Raw genomic sequence first — 17297 nt, forward strand, 5'->3', positions numbered from 1 at the left:
TTCAGGGCAGGAGTCGCTCGCATGTTCCCCCTGCGTCACTGAGGGTCTTCATGCTCCACTTTCAGGGTGGGCGAGCGGACCTTGTGGTGGTTTGGTTCCTGCCTGTCTGGAGAGGCCACAGCACCCCCCAGGGGTCTGACTTGAATTTAAAGATGTTCAGGTGACACAAAGTCCAACTTGTGCCATCGTCATCCTACGCTTTCACCAAGAGGATTTCACATGGGACAGGGAGAAGCAAACAAATTGTGTGTGTGTTTGGTGGATGTCTTCCTCCAGTGACCCCTAAGTCAGTAGTCCCTACACGTCACTCCATGTCCCTCTCGGGTCACATGCTCGGGGTCGCCCAGTAACTCGGAGGTGACAGTTGAACCCGTGGTCTAATGCATCTGACCAAAGGCTCTTGGAAATCAGTCTGTCCAGCAGGACACGGGGGGTGCCACTCTTCACCCAAATGACTTGGGGACACGCCGGGGTGACAGTGGAGAAGCCTCGGAGTGCGAGGTTTTAAGTGGCAGTGACCGAGTCGAGGGGCCCACGCTCTCTAAAAACAGAGCACTGTGTTTGTGGTGGCACTCGCCTGTAATTATGGGATTTGGGCACTCGGCTGAGTAAGCATCACGTGACCCGTCAGTTGGCACAAAAGCACAGCTTTGCTTTTCCATTGCGTGTTTGGTCTCCTGGTTGTTTTGCTTCGTTTCATGTTTATGTGGCTGTGGGATAATAACAAGTGTCCCCTAAAAGGCACTATATAAGGTAGCCCACTATGTCCTCCTGCTGGTACACATTCATTTGGACCACAGACGCCCACACAGGCGGGTGACTTCAGTCATGGAGGCCATTTGAGGCATATAAATGGGCACTGCCCGCCTTGTCCTGTCTACAGAGTGGGCAGAGACTGGGCGATGGAGGATTGTCCTGTAGTTCGTGACCTTTGTATCAGCCATGCAGTGATCTGCACGTTTTGTGTTGGTAGCGAGCCGCGCCGAGTTCTCTGACAGGTGACAAAATGTGACAAATCACCATCATGTGATGATTTACGGTGACTTGTACTTGTGGCAGAGGAGAACGACGGGGCGCTGATGTTCTACAAAGTGCCAATGCCAGCGGCAGTCATAGTAGTAATTATCATGATTTGTTTTTCTCGGGGGTCTCGTACCTTTTCTGACTCTGGGTGGGCCCGTTAGGGTTTGTTTTGACCAAAGCCACTCCACGAAGTCACCCCAGACGCTGGTGTCACCCTTTATGGTCCCGTCACCCAGTTTTACCTTTTTAAGTTAAGTGGCAACTGCAAAAGGCCTCTGTGGTGAAACAAGTGCAATTGGGGGTCCCGTTTGGTGAGAAGGGGAAACACTGCAGCACACCGCCGATTGCTGAGGGAAGCCACCGCGAGCCACTTGGGAAGTGATGATGGCAGCCCACCGTCATACCGTCGTTGAGAAAAACGGGCTCAGACGACCCACTAGAACTAACGATGCCAACCCATGGCCCACTGGCAGCACTTTTGCATGCACAAGTCTTACAGATTTGCCCTCCCGGACCACTGCACAGTCGTGGTCCCCAAGTAAAGCCATAGCAGCGCTAGAGAAAGTCGAGAGACGACCTGAGGAGGACAGCTGAACCTTTAAAGAAGACGACGTGACGGGACGGGTGCCACTTTAAGATGAGTTCTTTGACAGGAGCCTGGGACACATAAGGGGACAGACGAGACCAAGTAGGGTTGTGGATGGTAGGAGTCTGGAGACCCCCACATTTTTGAGATAGGATTGGCCAGCTTGTGACTCTAAAGTTCTAACACCAACTCCCCAGCTGTGGGGTCTGCTGAGGCGTCCACATTGAAAGGAACAGATGAGAGACCGGAGGTCCGTGAGGAACTTAGAGAGTCAGAAACTGGGCGATGGGCTGGCTGGTGGTCCCAGAATCAAGCAGATAAAGGTGGGGGGTCAACTGAGAGGATCACAGGCTAGACCCCCTGGCATGAGATGTCACTGGTGAACCGAGCCATTGCCCAAAACGAACGTTCAGGTGGGCGGGCGCTAATCGGTGAGAATAGTGAATGGACCCCGGCCTCGTTCAGAGACCCCCTTTAAAGACGCCTCCTTATCAAAAGCACAGAAATGAAACAAGCGACGTTGACGTGTGTGTCGATCAGACGCCGGCTGGGCCAGACGGTTTGTCACAAGAAGAGCAGACCACGGCCTTCAGCTCCCACCTCAACACTACGCCAGAGTCAACGGGAGAGCAGCGGCGAGTAGTGGACAGACACGGTAAACGCTCTGAACGTCCCCGTGTAACAACATACAAAGTCCGTGTTCATCAGATAGAACGTGGTCTTACTCGTGGTCCGGTGGTCTACACTCAGGTCTGTGTGCGGTGGGGGGGGGCAAGTCTGCTGTACCTTCAGTGTCGCTCATGACACGCTCACACGAGGGCTTCGTTCCTGACCTCCACCTTCCAAGGCATTGTGCTAATTGCAGTGCACTTTTCATTCCAACAGATGGTGCACAGAGCTGACAGAAACCTAATGAAGGAAATGGTACAGGATAGCAGATTTAAAAAAAAAAAAAAAGAGGAAGTGACCGTCACACTGATGGGACTGGCTGTGGGGGGTCCCAAACTGGGGCAATGTAAGGGTGGCCAGCTGTTAACGTAACTTGCTGTTTGTTAATGCAGTTTATTTCTGCCCTTACTTTGCCACCTTAACAGGGCAGATCAGTGGGCTCATGAGAGATTCACCCTCCCTTTTGTGTTTTGTGTATTTTTGTTCTATTTAAATTTTCTTTTAAGTTAGATTGTCAGTTTGTTTTATTTGCTGTGGGATTCTCAGCAGCAGTGCAAATAAATGCAGTGCACCATCTGTTGGAATTGAAAATGCAATCCATTTTATTACTGTGTGCATTCCAACAGATGGCGCATCACAAACCTTAAATAACCCTGATCCCCTCAACATAGTGGAACTGTCAGATGGCTTAGATTTACTTATTTGTAATACAGTAAGGTACTGGTGGACAGGCATGGACCCCCTAGAGGCCCACCCACGATAAAAGTGTACAGGATTTGGGTGGTGTTGATTTCTGAGCTGATATTGAGGCTACCTCATTCAAACAAGGAGAGGCCTTGGGTGTCACTCTGGGTGGGAGTGGGTGTGTGTGTTTGCCGCTTGGACCCCACAGGTGGGTGTTGTTGCTCACTCGGTGGTCCTCTTCACCGTCTCACCTTGCCTCTCTCTCTCCCCCCCACCCCTGTCTTGCAGGCAGCAGATGATCAGCTTCCCTCATTTACTCCAGACGCTGCTCCACATCATCCAGGTGGTGGTCAGCTACTTCTTGATGCTCGTCTTCATGACCTACAATGGCTACCTGTGCATGGCCGTGGCTCTGGGCGCCGGGACCGGCTACTTCCTCTTCAGCTGGAAGAAGGCCGTGGTGGTGGACATCACTGAGCACTGCCACTGACCCGAAGCAAAGCAGACTGACCGAGGGCACTGCCGCCAATCTTTTCCAAGACTGCTGGAGAATCGCCCATCTTGGATACCCCCCCACCCCGCCCCCTTCTGTTAGGGACGCTGTGGCCGGTCCCAATATGACACGTCACTGGGCTGACTGGCACTTAATGGCAGCTGGCCGGTAAGCTCCCCAACAGCCCATCTCCAACCCCTGGTAGTTCTCGCTTGACAAGGCCTGGGCACCAGGTTGGCACCCCGTTACCAGGAACGTTTCCACGTCTGAGATCGTGTCAGGCGTCCCACCAAAAGCCCACCCAAGATTCCAAGATGCGCAGCAGTGTGCCAACGGCGAGCGCCTTAGTTCACTGACCTCAGGCCAATCTGTGCCTCATCGTAGCTGCTGTGATGGCCGCTTCGGGCTGGCGTGGGCTTCTCCACCATTGGCCCCGTGGCGTGCTAGTGAAGGATCAGTTTATTCTTTTTCTTTTTTTTTTATTGTTTTTAATGTATTTTAATTATTAATACGTTAAGAATCAGGTCCACGTTTATTTATCTCTAACTTTTTAGGTTGAAGTTGATTGAATTTCAAGTCCTTGGGGTTGCCTCGCTGGACTGCTGGCACGTCCCGTCCTTTGAGCTGGGATTTCAAGGACGCGGCTGAAGTGCAGTTGGCAGGGAATTCTGGAAACCCAACACCCCTAACCCCCCCTTTTCCCACCCCCACCCATTCCAAAGGGGGTAGGGAAATGAGGGGGCATTCGAGTAGCAGGATTATAGACGGGCACCAGACTCCTGACACTAGTGACAAATACAATGACGTGCTGCAAACCTCCACCTGTGTCACGAGCTTTTATTTCGACTGGGCAAATCAGGGGTTGGAGGGGTGGCCAGTGTTGGCCTGGGGGTGCCGATGACCCCCTGCTGTGTTTGGGTGACTCTAAGTATCAAACTTGGGTTTTGGTTCCTGCGACTTACTTTCAGGAGTACCTAGATGGTGGTCGTCATCGTCACAATGTCCCTGTACAGTTGACAGCTTGCTTTCATGTCTGACCGCCGTGTAGCTCATCGGCGCACTGCAGTGACGCAGCAAACAGCAAGGTGTTGAATTATGGAGCCGCCAGAGTGCTTGTGGTCAGCCAATCAGCTGTTTGTGGCCTGAGCCCCACCCACAACCGTTCCTGGAGGAGGAGGCGGAGCTAAAAAAAAAAGGCCCGAGTTCCTGCTGTGGGAATGCAGCAAATGTCCCCGAGTTCCTGAAAAAAAAGATCCAGTTTGATGCAAGGCGATGTCAACGGGTGGGGTCCGCAGACAGCGTGATGGTCGTGCGACATGTGGCTGTTCTGTCGCGCGGTGTCTGAGGTTTTAGCTCATGATGTGTAATTATTGGAATTTCCTTTTCGGATTTTCCGTGACTTTTGAGGAGCACTTTTTTTTTAATGAGAATTTCAAGGACTTTTCGGGATTTAATTTTCGCCTGTTCATGCCCACCCTGCACTCCGCACCTCCAAATGGCGACACCAAAACAGGATCTTAGTAAATTTGTGCAAGTGTGTTAAACTGAACTATCCCCCCAATACACAAGCCTTCGGACCCTTCACTCGGCACCTGGGTGTGGGGGGCTTCTCGAGGTTTTTCTGCAGGTCCTCCTCAGCTTCGGTCAGGTGGATGGCTGCTGTCGGGGTCTCTCCGGGGGGTCTGCCAGAGCCACTCGAGGACATCCACAGAGTTGTCCCCAAGCCACGGCTGTCTTGTCTTTTGCTTTGTGATCCGGAGGTTCAGAGCGTTAAGAGGCTTTCAGTATGGGGGGTCTCTGAACTGAGCCTCTCCTAGTGCCTGATGCTGCCACCACCGAGCGCCATCCTTTTTAATGCCCAGCTGTGACACGGAATCTTGTTTCTTGGGGGTCTGAGAGTTCTTTAGGTGCCTCTTCACAAACTCCAGGTGTGTTGCCTGACCACTCGGCTGTAAAGCTCAAGCTGGTGGGGTGTGGCTACAATGGTGGTGGTCCTCCTGGAAGTTTCTCTCGTGCTCTCGGGGGTCCAGCCAAAGTGACGGATGGGTTTTTGGTCACCTCTCTTACCAAGGCCCGTCTTCAGTTCTGATCAGACTTGTGGTTGTTCCAAACGTCTTCCATTTGAGATCTTTGAAGACCACTGTGCTCTTGGGACCCTCCTCCCTGTCTCTGAACTCTGCTGGCGATTCCTTGGACCTTCTACGGGGGCCTGTCCTGATCAGTCCAGTCGATGGAGTGGACCACTCTGAACATCTCGATGACCATCAATAGGATGGGGAGGTGCTTCAGATTTTTACGTTTTAATAAATTTGCTCTCTAATTCTGGGGTGTGAACTGTCGCTTGATGATTTTGGGACAAACCCACCACATAAGAAAAAGTGACGGGGCTGGAGCCCCTCGGAGTGCACGCCGAGGCAGGTGACCTGCTGTATGCTTTATATCGACTCGTTTAGACCGGGCCAAGCCGGTTTGGCCCAATAAAGGGCGACTGCAGCCCAAACGAGTTTAGACTGGCCTGGGAGCTCCCCGTCGGTTTCTGGATTTTCAAGTTCAAACCTGCTGCATCCTGTCTGCTTTGGCAAACTGGTTTGGTCCGGTCTAAACGGGTTTGGAGGGAAGTACGGCAGGTTGGTGAAATGAAATTCGCTGATCTCCACGTTGCTGACGAAGCTCTGATCAGTGGTCTCGAGAGACTGAGTGAGGGGTCCGAGTGTCCTGATAAACACCAACATCCAGGCCTTTAATGACCTCATGGGCACGTCCAGCAGTAGTGTGTCTGTCTGCGTGTCGACCTTGTCGAGAGGGTTACTCACCTTGGTAGTGACATTCATGTGACTCTGGTGACTCTTCCTATGAAGTCAGTAGATGGATTGGGAGAGGATCACAAAATGACGAAGGTCCAAGTCTTTAGAGTCTCGTTTGTGAGACATGGACGCTATCCAGTGACCTGAGATTGATGAAGCCTGGACTCCTTCGTGTGGGTCTTCAGAGAGTCTCGCTGGTTTGACTTTGTGTTACTCATGGAGTCCTGAATGAGGCACGTGACCTGCATGGTGAGGGGGCGTCAGTTACGGCCGTGTGGCGCGATTACCTGAGGGGGCCCGAGTGGCTGGACCAAGCCAAGGCGACCCCCACGTTACACCTGGCGGTGGTACTGGACCACGGGGTTGCCAACTGGGACCTCAAGCTGTTTTGTCATGTGGTGGGTGTGCCAATGTGCTGTGCCAGTGCCAGTTCCCCCAAACATGACCTTTATCGCATTTTCATTCTTTAGTTCTACCGTCTCATTTTTTGCCGTTATCGATAGACTTGTCAAGCATGGGGTCAGAGCGCCGCCCGAGAGACTGGAAGGGACCTCCAGGTTTTGTAAGGACAATGCAGGCACTTCATTACCGTATAGAGAAGGAGGGGTCCAGTCTCAAGACTTCACTCAGAACGGGTGCTGCGACACGCGCCAGCGTCCTGCTTCAGATTAGGAGAACACCGGCAGATCCGAATCACCGCGGTGGCGTCTGGAGAAGAGAAATCGGGAGGAAGAGTCCGAGGAAGAGCAGCGAGCACATCACGTGGTAGGCCTGACCAGACACAGCAGGGCTTGTGCTGCCGCCGTTAAAGACCCCAATAATAGATGCCGACCCCTGGTCACAATGGTTATGTATCCCCACATTCATTATAACAAAATATTTTTTATGACGCCATGAGTCTCATTACAAGGGGGCTCCGCCTGTTAAGAATCTGTGGCCAGTCAAAGAGCAGCAGACTCGGCCCCCAAAGCCAGGAGCAGACCACCAAGCTGCTGTAAGGCTACGACTACCCCAGCACACAATGTGCAGTACAGTGGGATGCAAAAGTTTGGGCAACCTTGTTAATCGTCATTATTTTCCTTTATAAATCGTTGGTTGTTGTCAGTTAAATCTATCATATAGGAGACACACACAGTGAGATTTGAGAAGTGAAATGAAGTTTATTGGATTTACAGAAAGTGTGCAATAATTGTTCAAACAAAATCAGGCAGGTGCATAAATTTGGGCACCGTTGTCATTTTATTGATTCCCAAACTTTTAGAACTAATTATTGGAATTCCAATTGGCTTGGTAAGCTCAGTGACCCCTGACCTACATACACAGGTGAATCCGAGTATTTAAGGGGGTCCATTGTAAGTTTCTCTGAAGAGTAGCAACATGGGGGTCACAAAACAACTCTCAAATGACCTGAAGACAAAGATTGTTCACCATCATGGTTTAGGGGAAGGATACAGAAAGCTGTCCCAGAGATTGAAGCTGTCTGTTTCCACAGTTAGGAACATATTGAGGAAATGGAAGACCACAGGCTCAGTTCAAGTTAAGACTCGAAGTGGGAGACCAAGAAAGATTTCGGATAGACAGAAGTGACGAATGGTGAGAACAGTCAGAGTCAACCCACAGACCAGCACCAAAGACCTACAACATCATCTTGCAGCAGATGGAGTCACTGTGCATCGCTCAACCATTCGCACTTTACACAAGGAGATGCTGTATGCGAGAGTGATGAAGAGGAAGCACAAACAGAGCCGCTTGAGGTCTGCTCAAGCACATTTGGACAAGCCAGCTTCATTTTGGAATAAGGTGCTGTGGACTGATGAAACTAAAATGGAGTTATTTGGGCATAACAAGGGGCGTTATGCATGGAGGAAAAAGAACACAGCATTCCAAAAAACACCTGCTACCTACAGTAAAATATGGTGGTGGTTCCATCATGCTGTGGGCTGTGTGGCCAGTGCAGGGACTGGGAATCTTGTCAAAGTTGAGGGACGCATGGATTCCACTCAGTATCAGCAGATTCTGGAGACCAATGTCCAGGAATCAGTGACAAAGCTGAAGCTGCGCCGGGGCTGGATCTTTCAACAAGACAACGACCCGAAACACTGCTCAAAATCCACTAAGGCATTCATGCAGAGGAACAAGTACAACGTTCTGGAATGGCCATCTCAGTCCCCAGACCTGAATAGAATTGAAAATCTGTGGTGTGAGTTAAAGAGAGCTGTCCATGCTCGGAAGCCATCAAACCTGAATGAACTCGAGATGTTTTGTTAAGAGGAATGGTCCAAAATACCTTCAACCACAATCCAGACTCTCATTGGAACCTACAGGAAGCGTTTAGAGGCTGGAATTTCTGCAAAAGGTGGATCTACTAAATATTGATTTCATTTCTTTTTGTGGTGCCCAAATTTATGCACCTGCCTGATTTTGTTTGAACAATTATTGCACACTTTCTGTAAATCCAATAAACTTCATTTCACTTCTCAAATCTCACGGTGTGTGTCTCCTATATGATAGATTTAACTGACATTTTTTATCGTAACAACCAACGATTTATACAGGAAAATAATGACTATTAACAAGGTCGCCCAAACTTTTGCATCCCACTGTAACTGTAGACCCACAAATTGGCTGAGACTCGCCCATACTGTAAATCACCATTCTGTTGTGCCCGCTTTGCATTGTTTTAATACTTTTCATTTAAAATGGCCGCCATGCTTCTAGTTTCTGAAGGCCCCTCCATATCCTGCTCAGGTCGGACTCCTGCCTTGACACCCGTGCTGGAAGGGTGGGCTCCAGTGCCCCACAAGCCTGAAATGCTTCAGACGGCGGGCACACGTGTGCATCTAAGGAAATGCAAACAGACGCCAAATCAGAAAAGGAGGCGAAGTCTGGGGGTCGGTAAGCAGACAGCAGCAAGTGCTGCACCCCGACACCTACGGGCGAAACGGAAGGCAAAACTCAATGCAGACTGCGGCTTTTAAATCATGATTTGAATTACAATTACGTTTTATTGTTAACAGTAACCTACCATGCTACCCACAATGACAACAAAGCAAAGCTTCTTACAACGCAGCAGTAGCTCCACACTCACGATTCCCGAGAGCGGCACTCTGGTGGCATCACTGCAGTCCCATGCCATCCTGCGCTCACTAGCGGGCACCCCGCTCCTGCTCTCCCTCTCGACCTAAAAATGCCATTTTCAAACCAGGAAACAACAAAGGATGGCATTCAAGATGGAGACCCGACCCCCCCAAAAGTCTGGGAATCCCCTAAAACTGCAGATTGCCAAAGAGAGAGTGAAGGTTGTTGGACTTGGGCTCCGGATCGTAGCCGATGCGTTCGTTTATGATCTGACTCCTCAGCTTGGCATCCCCACTGGCAGAACTGGGACCCCCAACGTCGGCAGTGCTGGCCACCCCAACGACGTCCACGTCTTCTCGCTGCTTCTTCCGACTCTGAAAATGGACACAGGAGAGAAAACGTCGTCAAGATAAAGAGCACGGCCGTGGACGGTGCGGGTCTCCGTGGTGCAAAGAACGGACCGAAGGAGAGCAAGTGAGGGGCAAAGAGCGAAGGGGACTGAGAGGTGACACGAGAGGCCGAAGGGGCACGGGGGGTGAAAACAGATGGAAACTTGTGAAGGGAAAAGCGTCACACAAACATGGAGCAGGTGGCCAAGCAAGGGGGTATAAAGCAGGACCCCGACGCGAGTGTCAGTGGGCTAACATTTCAGTGACTATTTACTGCTCTGACGCTCATCTTTCTGATCATAAAAGAGTTCATTACGGTAGCCATGGACCAGAAGAATTCACCCTTCATTGCAGAGTTACGCTATTTGAAGGTTCCTCTGGACCAGGGGTCCCCAACTCCATCAAACATACAAAGACGTCACATCTTTGGCTGCAGGCCATTGAATGTCTTACCTTAACGACGCACTGTTACTGGACAGACCTCGTCATCCTCAGCCGGATAAACCTCGCATTTCAGATCACGTGGCACTTCCTCGCTCTAAATATTTACAGTACCTTATTACTTCAATCACTCTAGAGCAGGGGTCCCCAACGGCGGTCCTGGAGAGCCACAGAGGCTGCTGGTTTTCATTCTAACCCTTCTCTTAATCAGTGAGCTGTTTTCGCAGCTAATTAACTTCTTTTGAATTCATTTTAGTTGAAGCAAAAGAGAGAAAGACACGAGCAGAAAGCAACAAATCCCGATTTTTAAAATTGCTCGGAGATGGGAGACCACCAGGGAAGTGCAAACACTGTGGTGGTGGACTGTGATAAATGAGCTGAAGGAGGTGAGCCTAGCAATGGGGTGAAGCAGAACACGTAGCTCAAGATGGGACAGGATGGAGGCAAATCGTCGATGCCTTATGTGCCTTTCACCACAAAGTGGATAAACTTTAATAATAATACATTTTAAATGGGGGCGGCACAGTGGGTGGCGCTGCTGCCTCGCGGTTAGGAGACCTGTGGGTTCGCTTCTCGGGTCCTCCCTGCGTGGAGTTTGCATGTTCTCCCCGTGTCTCCAGTTTCCTCCCACAGTCCAAAGACATGCAGGTTAGGTGCATTGGCGATCCTAAAATTGTCCCTAGTGTGTGTTTGGCGAGTGTGTGTGTGTGTGGCTGGGATCGGCTGCAGCAGACCCCCCGTGACCCTGTGTTAGGATATAGCGGGTTGGGCGATGACTGACTGACATTTTAAATAGTATGGACTCTCCCGTTCTATTGGCTAGCTGTGCTACCCGGCTTAGGCAACGTAGACCTCGGTGTTCACATCTGCAGGGCACCATGCAATGCAGATGTCTCGGTTATGTGCTACTGGGTATGGGATTCATAAAAGCAGTAATGGTTTGTGATGCACCATCTGTTGGAATGACAAGTGCAGTGCATTTTAATACTAAAAATGGTTGTGATGCGCCATCTTTTGGAATGGCAGAGTCATAGCAACTCACACTTACCTTTTTATTAAGGTGGGCTGTTTATTCTTGACAGATTCTCAAATAGTTTTGGACACTTCCTCTTAATGAGAATGATTTTTTTTCTAATTTGAGATAATACGGAATGTCTCTTACCCACTGCATTACAGATGGGGGGGGGGGGGGATTCTCCCAGTTAAGCGAGATCAGCCTGTGTGCCACTGGGGGGGTTGGCTATCGGCCATTACAATCTAGTTCTCCCTGCACACTTTAAACATCAATGGGTTCATTAAATACTGCAGTTAACATATTAGGGGAGATTGTGACCCAAAGACGATCTGTAAAGACTTTTGTCCAAAATGACAATAATTTAGTGCATTCCCAAAACCCTTATGTCAAGACGGAGGTAAAGAATTTGGGGGTAACTGTTGACTGTGACCTGAATTTTAAATCGCATATTAATCAGATCACTAGGACAGCATTTTGTCACTTCACAAAGTTAGACCTCTTAGAACATTGAAAGACGCTGAGAAATGAGTTCAGGCTTTTGTTTTCAGTCGACTAGATTACCGTAACGCACTCCTCTCAGGACCACCCAAAAAAAACATCAATCGGTTACAGCGAGTGCAGAATGGAGCTCCTAGAATCTTAAGTAGGAAAAGAAAATCCGAGCACATCACCCCAGTCCTGATGTCACTACACTGGTTACCGGTGTCATTCAGAATTGACTTTAAAATCCTGCTGATGGTTTACAAAGCCTTCAATAATCTGCTCCATCTTATATATCGGAGTGTCTGACATCTTAAATTTCAAGTCCTAACCTTAGATCTTCAAATGATGGTCTGTTTAGAATTCCAAGAGCAAAACTTAAAAGAAGTGGTGAGGCGGGCAGGCGATTGTCCTTCTGCTTTTATGAACCTCAAATCTGGAATAGCCTGCCAGTAGGAATTCACCAGGCTGATACGGTGGAGCTCTTAAACAAACTGCTGAGAACTCATTACTGTAACATGGCCTTCTCATAACTTCATCTTAGTGTAATCCTGATGCTCTGTATATTTAATTAATGATCATTACTATTCCTGGTGGCTCCACACTCCCTACTAACCCCTAGTCTCTCTTCTGTTCTTTTTCTGGTTTTCTGTGACCTGCGCCATCACCACCTGATCAGAGCACCGTGATGTCCCTCCATCGATGGATTAAAGCGCAGAAGTCCACGTGACTGTCACCATCAAGGCCTTCCATGAGAACCCTGAATACCATGAGGACTGACTGAGGTCATTTATGTCAGGTAGAGGGGGCCGGGTGGTCTCGTGAGCCCAGGTTTTATTTTTTCTCCAGCCGTCTGGAGTTTTTTTTTTCTGTCCTCCCTGGCCATCGGACCACCTTACTCTTATTCTATGTTAATTACTGTTCTCTTATTTTAATTCTTACTTTGTCTTTTTTCTCTCTTCTTCATCATGTAAAGCACTTTGAGCTCCATTGTTTGTATGAAAATGCGTGACAGAAATAAAGGTTGTTGTCGTCGTTTACACGGGGAGGAATCCAAAAAGAGTTCCAGTGCTCCTTAAATGTGGCCGGCGGCTCTTCACGCTCCCCGATTTTATTTTTGGTTGCACTGGTAGTTTTTATTATTGCATTTAAACTTTGTGCCTCTGCTATTGTTGAGTTAAACGTTTAAAGTACTGTCTGTCTGTCTGTCCGCCTCCGCTCCACGTTCACAATGTTTTTTACGATTTAACAATCGTGCGTATCGCGACGTGTAATCTCACTTTCTGTTAGCCGTCTGTCCACTATCTGGATGCAAGATTGCGACCAGGCCATGGAAACTCGTCAGACCTCCCCGTTCAGACCCCCGGTGACGTACTCACATCTAACAGGACATTTTATCCGTGGCGTATTGACGGACATGCAATAATGCAGGGAATGCCTACTTGTATACAACACTGGCATTTTACAGGTGCATCTCGATAAATTTGAATATCACTGAAAAGTTATTTTATTTCAGTAATTCATTCAAAAAGTGAAGCTCCTATATTCTACAGATTCATTACACACACACAGTGATATATTTCAATCGTTTATTTCTTTTCATTTTGATGATTGTGGTTTGCAGGTAATGAAAACTCAAAATTCAGCATCTCAGAAAAGTAGAATATTGTGAAAAAGGTTCAAGACTCCTGGTGTCCCACGGCACTCTGCTAATGACCCCAAAACACCTGCAAAGGGGTCCTGAGCCTTGAAATGGGGTCTCAGGCTGCTACAGGGGGCCACACAGTCAGACTGCTGACTCGACAGCCATTGAGACCCCCTAAGCCACTAAAGGTCACTGCTGAAGAGTGCTGTGCCCAAGCAGATTAATGGAAAGTCAAGTGGCAGAGAAAGGGGCACAAGCAACAGGGGTGAGCACAGCCTTGAGAGGATTGTGAAGAATTTGGTGGGATTCCCAAGGCGTGGACTACGGCTGGAGTCAGCACTTCAAGAGCCCACCACACACACACACACACACACACACACACACAACGTGTGTATCGGGGACGTGGGCTACAACTGTCACAGCATTCCTTGTGTCAACCAGAGACCACCTTAGAAGTGTCTTACTTGGGCTTACTGGACTGCTAACAGCTCGGTGGTCCAACGTCTTCTTGTCAGATGAAAGTCAATTTTGCATTTCATTTGCAAATCAAGAGTCTGGAAGAAGAGTGGAGAGGCACAGAAGCCAAGCGGCTTGAGGTCCAGTGTGATGATCTGGGGAGCCATGTCACCTGCTGGTGTTGCTCCACTGTGTTTTATTTATCCGGTGCAGCCAGACGTCTACCAGGACATTTCAGAGCACTCTGCCGACAAGCTTTATGGAGAAGCCGATTTCATTTTCTCACAGGACTTGGCACCTGCCCACACTGCCAAAAGTACCAACACCTAGTTTAAGGACAATGGTATCACTAGGCTTGATTGACCAGCAAAGTCGCCTGACCTAAACCCCACCATAGAGAATCTATGAGGAAGAGGAAGATGAGAGACAGCAGAGCCAACAATGCAGACGAGCTGAAGGCCGCGATCAAAGCTTCCATAACACCTGAGCAGTGCCACAGGCTGATCGCCTCCATGCCACGCCACACTGATCCAGTCATTCATGCAGAAGGAGCCCCGACCGAGTACTGAGTGCCTACACTGACAGACTTTTCAGGAGGCCAACATTTCTGTATTAAAAATCATTTTGTTTTATTGGTTATATGTAGTGGGTTGGACAATAACTAACCGACTGATTGGTCTTCTGGAATATTCTCATTTTCTGAGATACTGAATTTTGAGTTTTCATTACCTGTAAGCTTCATAATCAGCAAACTGAAAAGGACTAAACGCTTGAAATAGATCACTGTGTGTAATGAATCTATAGAATATAGGAGTTTCACTTTTTGAATTACTGAAATAAATTCACTTTTTGGTGATATTCCAGTTTATTGAGATGCACCTGCACTTAAGGCAGATTCAGACCATATCCCCAATAATATGAAATTGGCCATTGAGCAGCTGGGACGGGACCACCACACTCCTCCTCACCTCCAGTTCCTTCTTGACGCTATCAAACTCTTCAATGTCGTCCAGCTTCAGCTCCAGGCGGGTGGGCTTGCGGCGCAGCATTCTTGTGTTGTCCTGCCGGCAGATCAGAGCGAGAAGCGATTATTTGAGCTACTCTGTACTTGTATTTTTATATTAAAAAAAAATGACACTTTGAGGAAAGGCGGTGGTCGTCAAAGACCCTGGGAAGAATTAGATAGGTTTGGGATTTGAATATTAACCCTTTTTTGTTCAGGCAATAAAAAATAAATAAAAAAAATACTCTTCAGACCAAAACCAGTTGTTCACACAGCTGCTGCTTTGCAGACTCTTCTAAGGCTCTTCCAGCTGCCCAAAGTGCCAGACTTTGCCCTGCACTACAAAGAACGAATCCTAAAACGGCCCAAAAAAGAAAAATCAACCGAAGAAGACACGAATGGAGTCTCAGACTAGGGATAAAAATACAGTAGCCGCCCCACCACATCTTTGGAAAATTAAAAACGGAACTTCTCACCGCCAATCAATTATTGCTTATAACATAAAATCATCACACAAAAACTTCTGGGACCAACTTCATGGTATCTGGTTGCCCAAACAAATTCAATTTAAGACTTAACGGCCGATTATCAAACTGGAATGAAAATCTGCTGCCAAAACCATGCTAGAACATTTTGGTTTCGTGTGACGGGACAAACTTTGTACAACGATGCCGATTTTGACCCTTTTTTCGTTAACTGCCAAGGCTCCCGAGTTACTGTCACATAGGAAATGTAAATACACTGGTGCTGTCTGCCCACAAGGAAAAGTAAAAAAATATATATATACACCGTAAGAAAGCACAGAAAATGTACCTAATGAGATCGATGTTTGCAATTTTACTTACTTAAAAGAGTTGCTACAACGGGAGGAAAATCATCTGATGATCAAGTCACCGTGCCCGCTTCAGTACTGAACGCTTAAATTAAATCTACCATGTTGTTTTTTGCGGTTTACGTACGTCCGAAATCTTCCGGTGTTGCCGAATAAAGCCAATCATCTTTTAGGTTGTTGACGCGTTTTTGTGACGTCAGACTTACTCGTCACCAATTAGATTCGGAGGCGGGAATCGGCCAAAACAAGTCTCGGCCTAAATTGCATTTCTTCCGTAGCGTTTTCGTTTTAAATAAAGAAAAGAAATCATCTGCATGAATGCTGTTTTTTGTTTTACAAAGAGCGATCTTAATTAATTCTATTTGGGGTGAAAACTACATTTCCCACAAGGCGTTCGTGCTCCGGAAATGACAGTAAAGGGTTACGGAAAGGGTTTCTCACGCTGGTAGCTGTGTACTAGTACCGGAATTCACCGAGGTGTCGAGTTCGTGGCTTTGTAAAAGGTGAGTGGTTTTGTTGCACTAAACTGAGCGAAGTTCTCGTCGTTCCCCGTCAATATGTGCTCGAACAGGCACTTCGGTGGTTAAGCGCGCGTGCGCTAATACCAGTGAGGCGCGAGAAATCAGCATGGAGGGTCGACTCAAAGCGGCTCGGCCTCGGGTTCAAATAATGGACCGACCGACCGAGGTAACTGTTTCGTATAGGCCAGCGGTTCTTGCTTCTATACATGCATTAGTTCAGGAGCTTCGTTGAAATTTAAAGTTCTGAGCATTACTTCTCAATCTTTAGAGTGAATCGCAGCAAGTTAGACCAGCGCAGCAGCAGTAGTAGTGATGTGCAATGATTTGTTTCAGTCATTAATAGTACCTTGTTGTGATCAGGAAAAAGTGAATCTTTTTATTTTTTACTCACACTATTTCTGCATGCCGGAGTCCAGTTCGATGTTTTTATGCATAGTGGGAAGAAGTAAGTCGACCCCTTGAAATGTTTTTTAACATCGGTGGACATATCAGCAATTGGTCATCATATAAACAGCATCAACAGATAAAGGTGAAGTAATAAAAGAGCCAATATCGGGCTACATTTACATTTTGTAGGCCGTTGTATAATTTCAAAAAACGTAAATACAAATTTAACAAGTAGAAAAAGTAAGCGCACCCCTGTATTTATCACTGCCTTGAATTAGAATCCGGAGTAAATGATTAGCACATCAGGAGAGAGGATCTTGTCTTATTTAAACCTCTGGACATTTAGTTTGGTTTGCTCTTCAGCAGTGAAGTGCGTGTTATCGCCATGTCTGATTGAAACATCTCTGTAGGGCCATCAGAAAGAAGGATCTCGATGCCTTAGGAGGCTGTCAAGAGATTTAAAAATACCTCCCAACAATTGGAAATTGATGATTCCACTGTCTGGAAGTTGATCAACAAGGGGAGAAGATTTCACACAACAGCCCACTTGTCCAGGCCAGGCCACCCCAGTAAGTTCAGCCCAGGAGCAGAATGACAAGTGCTGAAAGGAACTTCTATGGAGCCCAGAATTTCACCCTGGGACCTCCAGGTAGCTTTAACCACTGTTGAGACAGTGATCTGCGTGGGAGATGTGCCAAGAGCAAGCTGGAAAGAACATCTGGGCACGACTGGAGTTTGTCCTTGGAATTCCCGGGCAAAGACCTGGGGCCTCATTTATAAAACCTGTGTGC

General features: G+C 48.0%; 3 protein-coding genes across 6 annotated transcripts in view; 2 read left to right on the plus strand and 1 right to left on the minus strand.

Moving 5' to 3' along the window:
- slc31a1 (solute carrier family 31 member 1) overlaps window positions 1-4276 on the plus strand; it is a 16978-nt gene extending 12702 nt beyond the window's left edge. For all 3 annotated transcript variants that reach the window (XM_039775797.1, XM_039775799.1, XM_039775798.1), the window contains exon 5: window positions 3251-4276. In XM_039775797.1, the coding sequence (XP_039631731.1) occupies window positions 3251-3452 (202 nt within the window). In that variant the 3' untranslated portion in view covers window positions 3453-4276. The remainder of the gene's footprint in view (window positions 1-3250) is intronic.
- cdc26 (cell division cycle 26 homolog) overlaps window positions 1-15771 on the minus strand; it is a 26214-nt gene extending 10443 nt beyond the window's left edge. The window contains exons 1-3 of one of the 2 annotated variants that reach the window (XM_039775800.1): window positions 15612-15760; window positions 14732-14824; window positions 9232-9711 (exon numbers count right to left, since the gene is read on the minus strand). In XM_039775800.1, the coding sequence (XP_039631734.1) occupies window positions 9526-9711; window positions 14732-14812 (267 nt within the window). In that variant the 5' untranslated portion in view covers window positions 14813-14824; window positions 15612-15760 and the 3' untranslated portion in view covers window positions 9232-9525. Of the gene's footprint in view, window positions 1-9231; window positions 9712-14731; window positions 14825-15611 lie in introns of those variants that run through there. The other variant, XM_039775802.1, reaches the window with a different exon arrangement.
- Window positions 15772-16003: 232 nt separating this feature from the next.
- prpf4 (PRP4 pre-mRNA processing factor 4 homolog (yeast)) overlaps window positions 16004-17297 on the plus strand; it is a 30885-nt gene continuing 29591 nt past the window's right edge. Inside the window, exon 1 of the mRNA XM_039775796.1 lies at window positions 16004-16101. The gene's annotated coding sequence lies outside the window, so the exon portion shown is untranslated. The remainder of the gene's footprint in view (window positions 16102-17297) is intronic.

Source organism: Polypterus senegalus, chromosome 13 (assembly GCF_016835505.1).
Source record: "Polypterus senegalus isolate Bchr_013 chromosome 13, ASM1683550v1, whole genome shotgun sequence".
Lineage (NCBI taxonomy): Eukaryota > Metazoa > Chordata > Cladistia > Polypteriformes > Polypteridae > Polypterus > Polypterus senegalus.